General features: G+C 34.1%; 2 protein-coding genes across 3 annotated transcripts in view; both read right to left on the reverse strand.

The window, feature by feature from the left end:
* LOC128992077 (aquaporin AQPAe.a-like) overlaps window positions 1–7881 on the reverse strand; it is a 35004-nt gene extending 27123 nt beyond the window's left edge. Inside the window, exon 1 of one of the 2 annotated variants that reach the window (XM_054415477.1) lies at window positions 7865–7881. The gene's annotated coding sequence lies outside the window, so the exon portion shown is untranslated. Of the gene's footprint in view, window positions 1–6742; window positions 6876–7864 lie in introns of those variants that run through there. The other variant, XM_054415476.1, reaches the window with a different exon arrangement.
* Window positions 7882–10968: 3087 nt separating this feature from the next.
* Window positions 10969–15719, reverse strand: part of LOC128993176 (serine protease inhibitor dipetalogastin-like) — a 45607-nt gene continuing 40856 nt past the window's right edge. Inside the window, exons 6-9 of the mRNA XM_054416938.1 lie at window positions 14567–14737; window positions 14120–14290; window positions 12765–12923; window positions 10969–11149 (exon numbers count right to left, since the gene is read on the reverse strand). Of these exons, the coding sequence (XP_054272913.1) occupies window positions 11061–11149; window positions 12765–12923; window positions 14120–14290; window positions 14567–14737 (590 nt within the window). The 3' untranslated portion in view covers window positions 10969–11060. The remainder of the gene's footprint in view (window positions 11150–12764; window positions 12924–14119; window positions 14291–14566; window positions 14738–15719) is intronic.

The raw sequence follows: 15719 nt of genomic DNA on the forward strand, positions 1-15719 counted from the left end.
GTGAATATATCAATTAAACAAGAAATTCTTTACAAACAAGCATCTACAGTAATGTATACAAAGAAACTTTACTCATTCTGTAAAATTATTCAAAAATAAATTTAAAATACGTGAGGTAAATCGTTTAAGAAGCTCTATACAAAATTATTTAGCAACTAATGACAAGATTTTTAAGGTACAAACATGGCAAACAAGTGTACCTATCACACAATATTATAAATAGTTCTACTCTGCAAGTGATCGACTTATTTAAATCTAGGTTCTTCTTAAACTCTTTTAGACGTTTGGGTTTGGTGAAAACTCAGCTTTTACAAGACTAAGGCCGTAAAACTCATCGAACTTTTAAGCATTCTTGTCACGTTTTGTTTCCTGCGCAAATTTGAGTTCGGAATGGAATTTTAATTCGAAGGTTATGTGATAAACTAACCCTTGGCAAACTAAAGACTAAACAGGAAAGTTAGTTGACGGTAAACTTACTTGGATGTTTCATATAAAGGTAGAATTTTTTTTTATAAGCTACAATTTTTTTTGTTTCAGATCAATTAGTTTGTAATTATAGTAAATACAACGATTGTGATGGATACTTTACTTTTTAAATCGTTTATTGAAAAATGGGAGTTAAAATAACAAACCTAAATGAAATTAATATTTTAGATTTGTTACATTACAAAATAACATATTTAAACTGTTACTACTCATGGCATTATTTCAAAATTGCTAATATTATTAAATCATGATTTTTTTCAATTTTTTACAACTATAGCAACTATACTAAAACATTTTCCAAAAAGAAATGCCACATTTTATGAGATGATAAGCAAAACATAATTGATAACAGCCAAACAAAACATTAACTACGATTTTTGTTAATATTTATTACCGGTACCCAAAATATAACTTGAATGTATGTAGTATCTTTAGCAGGTAGCATTGATAGATTTTTCGGAAATATTATGTTTAAGTTATTTTCTCTATTAGAGTAATATGTTCTTGAAAATGGTGTTAAAAATTTTGTTAAAAATATCCTTCATATGTTTGTTAAAATTATTATTATTTTTTAGAGTCGAGATAAACAAAAAAGTTATAATTGATTTATAACTGGCATTTTGTCTATTGCAGCATAAATGCACTCTATCTTTCGAACTCCATGTTTTATTTTTTTTATCCAAAAATATGTTATAACAATGAAACTGGAATGATCTTAACTAGGTATATTCTTTTACCTCGTTACTAAGAAATGTTTATGAACCGATGTTTACTTTAAGGATGTTTACAAAGTAGGCTAATTTACTATTTTCAAACTTTCTCTTTTTAGTAATTTTAGACAGTTGTATTAAATATTACGTGTGAAAATTTGTATTATTTGTAGTAATTTCCTAATTTACTTACAGTTGAAAAAACTTGTAACTTTCTCTGCAGGCGTCATTGTAACGGCGATCAAATCAACCAGACTGGGTCGTTGTGAATAATGGGATACAAACCCAGAGTTTGCGAGATCATAAAACAGAAAACGTTAAACCTTGTTTGCCTCCCTTATCAAACCCACGTTTCTCGTGCAGACGCTACTAAAATTACCGTTTATGTAAAACGGCATCGTTAGTTTTACTTAAAACAGTAATTTTATTGATGGATTGTTATTTTTTTATTTTAAACTACTTTAAACTTACATAATTAATGATTCAATGTGACAGGACTGAATACAATAATAAACAATACTAAGCGTTATCCTTGTTTTTTCATGGGATACGCACAAAGTTTGAAAACATTTTTAGTCCTTGAGTTTTTTTTTACGTAACCAGTTACGGTGTCCACCTTGATAATCGAACATTGCTTATTTTCTATACACACCTGGGATCTTTAAGGAATACAAAAAACTAATCTGGCTTAATTTTTAAATCAGCTTTTTGTTTGGAAGTGTAAAATATATATATCATTTAATAAAAGTAAACATTGTAAATACAATATTTATGTGTTATTCTACGAGGACAAATCAAAATTTCCCAAACCACCACAGACCTTTAAGCTCCCAGAGGGCAAAGCCATAGGTCAATAAAAAAGACGTACAATGCTCGCAACTATAGCGATCTTTAGATGAAGTTTTAGCGGAAAGTAAAAACAATATATTGTTTTCTTAACTAAGTTACAAATATATATTTCAAGTGTTATTACAAGTATTTGTATTTAATTTCCGTAAAATTAACACTACAAACAATGCTGATAACTTGCAGTGAAACCACCCCCCCCCCCCCCCCCCCGTTTTTGATAAAAAGACACCCTTTAAAACAAATTTTATTTTCAGCTTAAGAACTTAAACAAGTCAACCTCGATAACAAGTCAACTTTGATAAGAAACCATATTTGATCATTTCATTTTCAAGAGTTGTTAGCCTCCGGATTACGTTTGAATATTTATAATGCTTTAAATACCTGCATTCAGTAATCCAAAATGTTGCTTGTGGCAACTATAGTTTCAATTCACAGGGAATCATCTTCAGGCCGTACAAGGCGTCGTTATTCATCTCCGTATATGAAGGTCGTCATTTAATAAATAAGTATATTTGATAACCCCATGAGAGTCTTGTTATCAAGGTTTAGTATTTAGTGAAATTTCATCTCGATTAGTCCATTTTTTGCGTCTCAAGACAATTTTTATACAATGGAATTGATTACTTATAAGCAAAAGCTAGATTCCACGACTTATTTTACGATCAAACACGGCAAGGTTACATTTTATTGTGCACTCTACGATTTGCATTGGCCATGGGGAATTGGTGACACACATTCTAATTGGAGACCTTCACACTGAAACGCCTCTAGATCAGAGGTTGAGTGGCAATAAAATGTACGACTCAAACATCCAACTAGCTGGAGGTTGTCTTTAAAAATGTCTGAGTTTTTTGTAAAATTTGGAAATTGATTAAGTAGCTTAAATTGTCAGATCATTAATTGTAACATTTTTGTCGCAGCTATCCGTTGATTGTTCTTTGCTTAGACGATTAATTCTGTTATTTGTTATTTTTACTTGTTTTTACTTATTTTATCTGTGGATTAATTAAAGAATTTAGGAAGTGTAACCAACTGATGACAACGAGAAAAGTTTTAAGTTTGTTAAATTAAAATAGGCTAAAAAAGCACAAAATGGATTTTTTTTATAAACTTAACATGGGTCTTATGGATTATCATGCTGGTGACGAAATCACAACGAGATATAAACAGAAAATCAAAACAAATGGAATAAATTCCATTCACATGTTTTATTTACAGCGTGGGGTGGAAATAGATAATTCTGTACATTAAATATTTTTGTTCATTTTTTCGACCACTGGACGGCCTCTAGTTTATAATAATGACGGAATAAATGCTTATTTTCAAACGAATAGTCGGTAAAAATTAATCATTTTACAATGGCGATCAATTTAGACCTTAGGGGCTCCTAAGGCTAATCGTAACACTAGGTTAGAGATATTTATTAACAAACTATTTATTTTCTCATAGTCTCAAAAATATGTTTTAAAATACCAAAAACTAAAGTTTACAAACACATGCTTACTCTGTGTATAACATTTATCCACCCCAGAAATATTTACTCTATGTCCGTTTCCTGAAGTGGCAGATCAGCTGGCGTGTCACGTGGGTCGTTACCGCGGGCGCGGGAAAAGCGTCACGTGACCAGAATGTAACTCCCGCCATTACTGCATCCGTCAATGCCACAAGACAGATAGCGATGGCCACAGCCTTCCTGTTATGAGCGTGTAATGACCGTACTATATGAAATGTATTGCTTTTAGTAGGAAATTATCGCTTTTATAGACAAGGGGTGTTGGTTTTATCTACACAAAGAGTGTTTCAATATTTACCTATTAAACTCATAACAGGTGTTTTTATAGCGTTAAATTGATTTAATATTTAAGAAAAATTAATGTTCTTGTAGTAAATAAAAAAATTTAAATTACGCTAAGGGATTTCCAAAATATATATGACGGATAATGGTTTAGGAAGAAATTTTAAAATTATATATTTCGAGTGTGAAAATGGGACAAACAATTTTTTACCCGTAAAAACGCAAAACCCCCTTCACAAACTCTATGCAATACATAATACAATCTATAATACAAATATTAATTGTACCTGTCATATATTGCGCAATCTTATTGCAGAGCGACCTTACACAGTTCAATAAATTTGTGGTTATAGTCGTAAATATTGGTTTAGTTTTAGGACAGTAAAACGTTTTATTTAGGTTATCATGTGTGATTTGGCTGCAGCGTGTGTGGTAGCCGATAGCTGACGAAGCCGAAGAAGAAGAAGAAGAAGAAGAAGAAGAAGATATGGATGAAGGAGTGGTTGAAAAAAGTGACTTTACTCATGAAAGACTGTTGACTGAGTTTCGGATAGGTGAATCGAATGAGTTAAAAAAAATTATATTATACGCAAAATCCTTTGATACTAAACAATCCACAAAGTTGAACACAATTTATCGCATAAACAACCTACCTAGAGTAGATAAAGGCCATACTTACAGGATATTGCACAATAATACCAATCATACACAATATTCAATATTCTGAAGATTGTGCAATAATTTTCAAACCCTTTGTATTCACTCAATATATTGCACAATCTGATTTTCACGTTCAATAAAGTCCACACACGTTCAATAATATTGTGCAATATAAAAAGTTGTGCAATAATATTTACCTTGTCGATTCGATTTATTTATGAATTTGAACGGTTGGTGTTTTTGATATCTGGTAACCTCGAAACGAAAAAAAATGGCCCCGGGTTAAGGTTTTACCATGACACCTAAGTTAATCATTTATATGTGAAAATTACCAAAAATAAATACATAATTAAGAGTGTTGTAGCCTACGTATACCACAAACTGATTTCTTTGAAATTCACAAAATTTACCACGAATGATTTAGAAAAACTTGAGTATTTGTTCGGTATTTTCGCAATCAAGAATAACCTACTATCCACGCCAGGGACCTCTAGCCTCTAGGGGAGGCGAGTACAATAGCATTGTTGCGTGTATTGTTCCCATTGTACTTGACTCCTAAAGGAAAACAACAATGGAAAACAAACTCTACTGTCCTGGGAATCTCAACTCAGAAACCAACAATGAAATACGTCATACGTCATTTGGGCCTACAATTTCTCTACTGAGACATAATTTTTGTCTTCTGATTTTCTGAATGTATGTTGATTTTGTTCTATATATACGTAGGAGGAATTAATTTTACCTATTTGGTATTATTTACAATTACTTATGTTACTGTAAATCAGAAGTGGTTGATATTATTTATATTCTTACAAAGAAAGAATATATCTGCTTTTCTCATTTTAAAATCAAAAGTTATTATGATTATTTCATGTTTAGTTTGGTTTGAGTAAGCTTAAGTCGATTATTTGTATTTTATTTCTTTTATTTTAGGTAGATTTTACAATCCATGTCTTACCACAGACAATGCAAAAATATGACACAAAGGGCAATCAACAGTTAACAAATAAATTGATATAGGTATTTAGTTAAATAGTCACAATCATTTTACATAAACAAGAAAGAATTAACTATTAAACCCTTCTTAATGAATCGGTCATAAACATACGTTAAATTTTCTTTATTATTGTTCTTTTCAAGGTTAATGGAACTAAATAATTAACAAACTTAAAAATATACGCACCAAAACAAACTGTAAAAATTAGCAACCTTACTATGTTTTACCAACTTTTATAGTCGATAAGTGCATTAAGTGTATTAATACATTCAGAATAGAAAGCCGTACCTACTATATTATTTTAAAAAGTAGTATACATATATTATTGGTTTGAGTGGCTATATATAGAACCGTGTGGCAGTGTAAGATTCAAAGACTAAAATAATGTAATTACAGCTGTGTCGTTATAAGACTTCATTACCAAGGAGTCCAATGAATATTTACTTCTCTTTACAAAGGCTTTCTTTGAAAAAAATTCAGTTAAATTGTTCAGGCGGTTTTGGGCGAATAAGTCTATACAATAGTCTAATTACTAATTTTAATTTTATTACGATTTATTTATCATAAAAGGGGGTTTGTCTGTAAATACTTAACAAAATTTTTTTTTTATATTATTAATAACTTAGACTGTAGCTTTTGAAGTGATTTTAAATGTTTAAACTAACAACCTTATTAAAAGCAGTTCTGTGTGTAAACTTTAAAAATGCTAAATAAAGGCATTTTTTACGGTGGTTTAACTCTAGAGCAAAAATGTTTGTATAGGTTAGCTGTTTGGTTTATATAAATCTGTCTGGGGAGTATTTGGTTATTTTCAGCCAAACTCAACTAAATTAAACACAACTTAATTTTTTGTGTTGAAAAATACTTGAATTTTTTCGTTAAATAAGTTTAAGGTAGTTATTTCCTAGTCATCATATCTATAGCTGCTCATAACAATTGCTAATGTTAGACGGTTAGACCTTATTATCATTACAATTTTTGAAAATCTAGACACCGTTATCTTTACTTTGAATAGGCCTAGTTCAAGTTAATACTTTTTTGATGCGGTTTGTATTACATTTTTTTAGGTTAGTAGCAACTTATGTACGTTATTTAAGTTCTTTCAGTTAGAGCTATTTATACCTAAATACCGTAAAAATGTAATCAATTAAAGTCTTAGGAGCATAAACTAATTACCTAAACTAACCAAAAAATTTATAAAATAAATAAACTATTACAAAACTATAAATATGCTACTTAACCTACATTCCTTCTGCGCAGGTCCACACCACACGTGGTCAGAAGAATCAATAAACACTTCTGGAAATATTTCTCAGTTTTCAGGTCAAAGCTACAGATAAACAAAACACTACACCACACTATCAACACTCATTAAACTGTTACTACAGACTTGTTAATATTATCAACAGAAACAAGCTACGACCGGTGAATGCGCACGCAAACGAACAAAACAAACGTATGGACACCAGCTGTTCGATCTGCTGAAACAGCTGTGCAAGTGGACGGTTGTTTGGCGCGCAGACGCCCAGATCTTGGCGGGAGTTTGAACAGCTGATTCATTGTCGATCAGAAATAGTAATCTAATCTATTTGTTAATTTATTAGGTGTGGTTGTTGCTTAATCTATTCTTCCAAGTAATGTGAAGAAATAAAATAAAGAAGTAAATTAATAAGTTTAATATTTGTTTTAGGGAAAGTTTTCAATATTTTAAATTATTTTTTATGATTATTCGTATTTGATTACGTTACTTTATGGAAAATATAAAATTACAAAACATTACAATTTGGGATGGTTATGGATATAATAAGGTATATTTTAGTTTAAATTTGTTATTATAGCTTATAACTTTATAAATTGATTTATGTTTGGTTTTATGTTTTTTATGAATTGACGGTAGGACATAGAGTTGTATAAGTTACATACTATTGCTATTCCTTACTACTTTTAGGCTGAGGTTCGAACGAAATATAATACAATACAGGTAACAAAGCATAGCTGGGAATGAAATCAGTGCAAACAAGTAGGTATTGTTAAATGCACCCGCTGTCTTTATCAGTGTTTTAAATATCGAGTAAAGAGGTGGCTTAGTGTTTTAAGTGACAAGCCGTAGGATACAGTCATTCTTTCAAACCTTGCTTTATTTGAAATGGTTTTCAACACAATACTACAGACTTCAGGCAGGTCCGAAGAGAGTCGCGGTATCATCACATATTTAAAATCCGTTGGTGATTGGCAGGGTTTGAACCCAGGACATCGGATACCAAAGTCATGCTTTCTACCCCTTAACAAGCTCACATCCCATTCCTATACACTAAACCTTAGCACAATCATAGCTTACAGAAACAATAACAAACGGTGTTTACATACCTTCAACGTGTAATTGAATATTACATCACTGTAATTGAGTGAAAATTTAAAAACGTACGTTTTCAGGAAAAGCACTTTGCAAATTTTTTTCCCCTTTTTTCAAAACTTTTATTATTATTTTTATTTCATTAACATTTGAAGTTTCATAAAATGTCCATGGTAACGCAATATCTTTGGTAGTTTCTTTTTAAAAGAGCATCTTAAGTGGAAAAACACAAAATCCTGTCACGACCATAACGGACGTTTAAATGAATATTAAAAATAGTTAATATTATTTTTATAACTATGTTTTGCTATAAACTAATTTACTTTTATGACCATTATACAATAAAAAGGTCACTGAGCTTTTTGTATATTTGGTCTTTCTAGAAAAAAATAAAAAAACTCAAAAAATTGAAAAAAAGCCAATAAAATCTTTTTAAGTTTGTATAACTCTGAAAAAACTTACCTGAGACCCGAAAAATCGTTATATTTGTATAGAGGTGTGCTTCTTTTGTCTATAAAACATTGAAATATGACGATATTTTAATTTTTGAAATTTTTATGATAGAAATCATAAACGTGATGGTCAGGGACAAGCGGTACGGTCGTGAATTGTCTGGAATAATCTAAATCTTTCTAAACAATCCTTCAATTATCCTGTTAGTTATAGTAAAAATATGTGTTTTAATTGAACTAAACTGTTCAATTTACAATTATATTAAAGTTATTGTCACGACCAAACACACTATAATCCATAAGGCTGGATTGGTCGTGAAAAAACCCGCGATGGTCGTGAAACTTTGGTCGTGAAATTACGTGTTATTTGGCTCTGTTCTGGCGGTAGCCCTGCACCTCATGTTCGAGGATACAAAGTGGACTTCTAGGTTAAAATAGCAATTGAAATATCTTATAAACAAAAATTAACACCATGTCCACTTCATCGAATGACTACATACGGTCATGGACACACCAAAATTACAAAAAACACAATCTTTCCTTTATTAATCTTGTAATTCCTCCTTTCAACTCGAAACGACCGGCACTACAATCCTGACGTACACCCCGAACTAGTCTCTAAAACCAACTGACTCCATCGACGCCAGGCTTGCCACTGTCGTGCTTCAAAGTTGAAAATTTTTCCCAAATGGTCGTGACGCCAAATCGAGGGACAGACTTATTTTGTCATGGTAGTCAGTTTGTAATGACAATAAAATTATAATATGCTCCTTTTTTGTAAGTTTAATAACCATTGATCACATAAAAATATGGCATTATATATTTTGGCATGAGTTATTAGTCTAAAAACAGCGTGAAAGTTGGAAAATTTACCCTAGGGACACGTTATGGTCGTGAATTTCGAGACTTTAAAAATACGAAAAAAATACCTAGAACCTATTTAAAACCAAATAAATGTGTGTAACATGTTGCCCCCGTCCCAAAAAATATTAAAACACATAATAATAAACTACAAATCCAGTATCTACGAAATAAAAGGCCAGGGACATGAAAACGTACGTTTTTAAATTTTCACTCAATTCTTGCTTTAGTAAAACTCGAACACAAGTTTAACGTTTTCAACACTTTGCCACAAAACTTAAAAAGTGAAAACCAGTTTGTTGTCTCTTCTTCCTAACTGTAGATAGAAACTCGCAATTAAACACGGAATACGTGTTACCAACAGCTCGAGAGGTTATGTACTGAGGTGAAGAGAGCTAAATGATGAATACTGATGTGGAACTTCCTGTATTTGACACTTAGTAGCTAACTGTCAACTACAGAGTGGAAGACTGCATTCAATGAAGACAACTGCAGACAACAACAGACTACTATAGACAATCAGAGATGAATATGGATAATCAAAGACAAATATAGACAAACTTAAATTATAGAGAATCAGAGAGAGAAAAAGACAATCGAAGATAGCAATGGGTTTGAACTATTATATTCAACATCTATAGACAGTTATAGACAGAAACAGACAATCACACGTGTGTAGACAATTTAGACAACCATTAACAATAAGAGACAACTATAGATAATCACAGATAACTAGAGACAATCGATAGACAACTGAAGACAATCCCAATTATAGACAGCAAACATGTACAGAGTTTAAATAACAGATAATTATAGGCAATACCTATCTCCAAAGAGTGAATTGCCTCACACACACAAACATGAAAAACCAAAAATAACAGTATAGACAGTTATAACTAGAAACAAATAATTATAGTTAGCTATTGACAATAAGAGAAAACAGGCAACTATATTCAATCACAGACAGAATAAGGAACCACAGAAAACCATATGCAATAATTGACGTGGTGAAAAACAACTACAAATTACTATAAATTATCACAGAAACTATAGACTATAACACACAACTATTAAAACCATAGACAACTACCTGCAACTATTGACAATCATGGACAGTTACACCACAGGTTACACACAGTTTATAGTCAATCCCAGACAAACTACACACAACAAATATCTCCAGAGGTGTTCTTACAACTGAGGACGTCCGTAGGTGACTGGCAAATCACATTACCTACTGACATTATTCCTGGCTAACTGTACAGGGTGAGTCGTAATTTTGCAAACTGGTTTCAGATTGAATCTGGTTATTTCTAACACGTTTGTTGTTTGAAGAGTTCAAATACCTGTAATTGAATCTGGATTGCATATAATTATTTATAACTGTGAGTATTTTAGGATAACAATCTCTAAAAAAATTACACATCTTACATATCATAGAAATACAAATAAAAATTTGAGCTTTTCGCATTGTGGAGAACAGTTTGATCCAATCATAAAATGTCATACGATGCTTTTTTTTATTTTTTTTTATTAAATGCCAAAATTTTTTGCTTATGCAAAGTCTTGAGAAATTTCCCGTATACTTTTACTTACAATTTTCCTTTTGTAGGACAATTTTACACCCAATTCCACCTTCTTGAAAAACTCCTCAACTTTTATTTCCCCAAGTTATATGGTGCATTTACAAAAATTTAGACTACTAAAAGAGTTAGGGTTTTATAAAATATGCAGACTTTAAACAAATGTTTTTATAAAAAATTCATATAAAAATATACCTAGGTCTTTGTACAGTATTTACAACGACTCTTCCTCATGTGACCTTCCTATGACCTTGGTACTGGTTGGTCCGTGTTCTGTTGGAACAGCAGTTTAAAGTCTACTGTTCGTGTCAAGTTCATTTGGCCTTACAGCACCCCCGACAGTTGGGCAGTCCACATTCAATGCATCGCCTTAGACACTGGCCATCGTGGAAGAATTTTAAATCTGTAAAAGATTAATAAATTAGGAAATCAAGTCCAATGCAACCAAGTATTGCGAAAAAGTAAAATGGTTGGAAAGAATATTAGTTTTAAGAGAAGGTAACTAAAGTTAACATGTATGTTAGGTTTGTGAAAGTATAAAATGTAAGTGGAAATTGTGTTTTTAGAAGCCAATAAAAATACAGACTACTAATATTCTTACATGACAGATCCAGTGTATATTCTCAATACTCTTTTAAAATTTTGTTTGTTTTTTGTACTCTGATCTTTAGAAAATGACTCTATGTAGGAAAAAATAATTTTTCAAAGTTGTAAAATTTACTCTCAAACAAAATAAAATACTATTAATTGCCACCAGTACCCGCTAACCACACCGATAATGTAAGAGAAATCAAACATGCTCCAGGTTTTACAATTAAATAAGTCTGCTTGACTTTCATCCAAAGTCAATGGTGTATATATTCAATGGTTTTACACCACAACTTTTACTAAAAATTGGGGAACATTTCGTCAAAATTTCTCGTATCATTTCCAATATGCTGAAGAGAGGGTGATTTATCATGAAGTTAAATTTTTACCATAGATTAAACATATTCCCTTATATTAGATCTGTCGTCTTTATGGATCAGCTGATTTGAGGACGAATTTAAAGTTGGTTTAGTCCTAACACGAAACACACACATACAAAATATTTTTAATTTACGATCTTATGGAACGAGAAATATTAAAGCTTAATTGACAATATTGCTTTTTACTAGTACATCAGTTGTCAAAGTTGTTTTTTATCACTACTTGACACCAGGTTTTGCCTTCACACATTTTTTCGAGGTTTTCGAGGCCTTCGTACAGCCTACAGCTGTGAACCACGGCGACGACAAGCAGTGATAACAGAAACTAGCAATTAGAAACGATAAGCGCTACTCCGGTGACGTCACTGCCTTCTAAATTGTTGTAATCAGTGAAATTAGCAGGTATTGAGTCAGCAGTGACGGAAGCGGTGGCACCTCATTTTACGTGGGAATTCCCAGAATTATGATTGTTTCGGTAAATTCGCCTTCAATTTTAAGTAGTTTGATTATATTAAATTGGTGATGCAACTTGACTTTTAGAATTACTTTGTACGAAACATTTTTTACCTGTTGATAAACTAGGAGAGGTTTTTTCAAATGTATTGCCGATTTTAGATACTACTAGTGGATATCTCATCCTTTTCATCTTATCCATAAAATTGAATTGAATTGAATTGAATTTTCGATAAAAGAACCTGTTTGGATTTGTGTTAACTGTCCCCTGAGTCTTAAGCTAGCGGTGGTGTTTTTAAGTGTCTTTCCTCTTTCTTCAATATAGTGAGACAAACATTCAAAAATTGTGATCGTTAAGTATCAAAATGCGAAAAACTAATTTCATATTTTTTAACTGCCACGGAAAATAAAGGAAGTTCTCTAGTTCGGTTTTTGAAACCATAATGGTGGTCTCATTGAGTTGATCATCCTGTATATTAATTACGTTTTGACGTTGGATTGTCGACTAATCCCAACAAGCCCTTTAACAAACGACTTAGTCGTTCAGTGACAAAAAATATACAATTGCTAGATGAAAGTAAAAGTGTGTGTACTTACATGGATCCTCCTTCCTCTGCATGCACCAGAGCGCCCAGCTGTTGACGTAGGTTACCCCATCAGAAGCACAGATCGGGTTCGCTTTGTCTGTCACCTCGGGCATGTTGGTACAAGGGTTGTCCTCGGGGGTGCACGAGCCCTCGTGGAGGATGAAGAGATCTGGCAGAGGAAAGAGTGATAAGTGGTTGGTGTGAGGGATGCAAAGTGAGGAGAGAAGAATGTGTTAAGGGTGCAACAAGAATATAACATGTGGAGTAGTATAATCTGTATTATGGATCCTGTCTCCTGACCCTCTATCAACCTGGGCATTTCCCAATGGTTTAAGGCCTAGGCCAGACTCATGAAGGTGGGTCAGGACAGGAGATAGGTTCCATCATACAGATCCTACCTTTAGCCTGTATGATGGAACATGGCTCCTGACTCTCCATCTACATGTGTCTGGCCATGGCCTTAAACCATAGGAAAGTCCCCAGTTAGATGAAAGGTCATGACTCAGGAAACAGGTTAGATCATACAGACTATATGTAGGATATTGTGGTTTTATTATTAAGGTAGTCATGATGGGAGGTGTGAAGAATTGAGTGAAGGTGGTTGAGGAGACAAGAATTGTGTGAAGGTTGCTGAAGGATAGGAAGACTGACGAGGTAAGTAGAATCTTGTGAGTGAATCGAGGGAGTCAGGATGGAAGGAGGAAATAGAAAGAAGGATAAAATATTTAAGTCAAGAATGAGGGTGAGTTAGGTGGCATATTGTGAATGCAGGTATTGTCCAGGTGACATAAGAGTGTCTTCTTTATTACGAAATGAAATTTATAATATACCCAAAAGAGGTTCAGTAAGTCATTTGTTTTTCCTGATCATCACGGGTTGATAAACCCGTGATAGTAGCCTACTACTATTACGTGATAGTAATTCTTATATATTATACAAATATGTAAGTATAAAAATCACAGATGGGCCATTAAATACAGATTTAAAATTTAAACACAAGCTTTTGAAATTATCATTACTATTTTAATACTTATATGTGGCCAATATCTGCTAGTATCCATTGATTAACGAAATTTCTTCTTCTGTTAAAACAGTTATAACACTATTACACCATTTTGTAAATGTCAAACGACGATTATGGGGCAGATCTCAACCACGGCCTTAAGTTTTCAAATTCAAGCTTTACTCAAGACAAAGGTTCTCTACGTAGAGTGATTTTTATTAAGAAATTTGTAGCCTTCTTTGACCTTGCATTTCCTTCTGGACCTCGGTCATCTGCATGAAACGTATCAAGCAGAACAAGGAATGAGCAGGTACAGAACAAGCTTGAGTAGATAAGCAAATCAGTGGTCCAAAAACACTTACACTTGTCGTTGTTTGTAGCGCAGTCCAGATGGTATCCTGATTTGTAAGTTAGACCATCACTGCCACAGACTTCTCCAGGACACTTCACAAGACCTTTGTCGATGTCCACAGCGGCCTGACAGGCGCGGTGCAACGGGGAGTCACACTCTCCCATGTAGCTGGCATCAACATCTAGGGGGAAATGCTTGTTAGTTATGTAGTTGTTTTATTACAAATTAAATTCACCCTTCAGAATGAGCAAAATACTAATTTCATTTTATTTTCATCTATTAGATAAACCATGCAGTCTAGTACTTCTTAATTATTTATTTTAAAATTTTTGTGTGCATCAGGAAGGAGTAATAATTTTATTTTGCATTAAAAGTGTTTTAATTAATCAGAGAGGTACAAATTATGACACGTTGTTTACTCAAATACGGGATCTATCTAGTATAAAAGCATACTAACTAGGTTTGAAGCATCGCATGATGTACGGGTTGCCATGGGTTACTCCATCTTCTCCACAGACAGGGTTGACCTCGTAGAAGGTCCTGGCTAGGTTGCACATCTCCATTCTGCCTTTCACCCTCTCCTTCACCTCGTCCACAGTACACCCTCCATCGTGGAGGACGTCCACACCTGCACAAGAAATGTGTTAAGACAATGGTCACTATATCATCCCTACATGACCTCGTAGAAGGTCCTGGCTAGGTTGCACAACTCCATTCTGCCTTTCACCCTCTCCATCACCTCGTCAACGGTACACCCTCCGTCGTGGAGGACGTCCACACCTGCACAAGGAATGGGTTAAGACAGTGGTCACTCTATCATCCCCACAGACAGGGTTGACCTCGTAGAAGGTCCTGGCTAGGTTGCACATCTCCATTCTGCCTTTCACCCTCTCCTTCACCTCGTCAACGGTACACCCTCCGTCGTGGAGGACGTCCACACCTGCACAAGGAATGGGTTAAGACAGTGGTCACTCTATCATCCCCACAGACAGGGTTGACCTCGTAGAAGGTCCTGGCTAGGTTGCACATCTCCATTCTGCCTTTCACCCTCTCCTTCACCTCGTCAACGGTACACCCTCCGTCGTGGAGGACGTCCACACCTGCACAAGAAATGTGTTAAGACAGTGGTCACTCTATCATCCCCACAGACAGGGTTGACCTCGTAGAAGGTCCTGGCTAGGTTCCACAGCTCCATTCTGCCTTTCACCCTCTCCTTCACCTCGTCAACGGTACACCCTCCATCGTGGAGGACGTCCACACCTGCACAAGGAATGGTTTAAGACAGTGGTCACTCTATCATCCCCACAGACAGGGTTGACCTCGTAGAAGGTCCTGGCTAGGTTGCACATCTCCATTCTGCCTTTCACCCTCTCCTTCACCTCGTCAACGGTACACCCTCCGTCGTGGAGGACGTCCACACCTGCACAAGAAATGTGTTAAGACAGTGGTCCATCTATCATCCCCAGAGACAGGGTTGACCTCGTAGAAGATCCTGGCTAGGTTCCACAGCTCCATTCTGCCTTTCACCCTCTCCATCACCTCGTCCACGGTACACCCTCCATCGTGGAGGACGTCCACACCTGCACAAGTCACTCTATAATCCCCACAGA

This window comes from Macrosteles quadrilineatus, unplaced genomic scaffold, assembly GCF_028750875.1.
Source record: "Macrosteles quadrilineatus isolate MER2022 unplaced genomic scaffold, UCM_ALF_1.0 Scaffold_4__1_contigs__length_99947679, whole genome shotgun sequence".
In the NCBI taxonomy this organism is placed as follows: Eukaryota; Metazoa; Arthropoda; class Insecta; order Hemiptera; family Cicadellidae; genus Macrosteles; species Macrosteles quadrilineatus.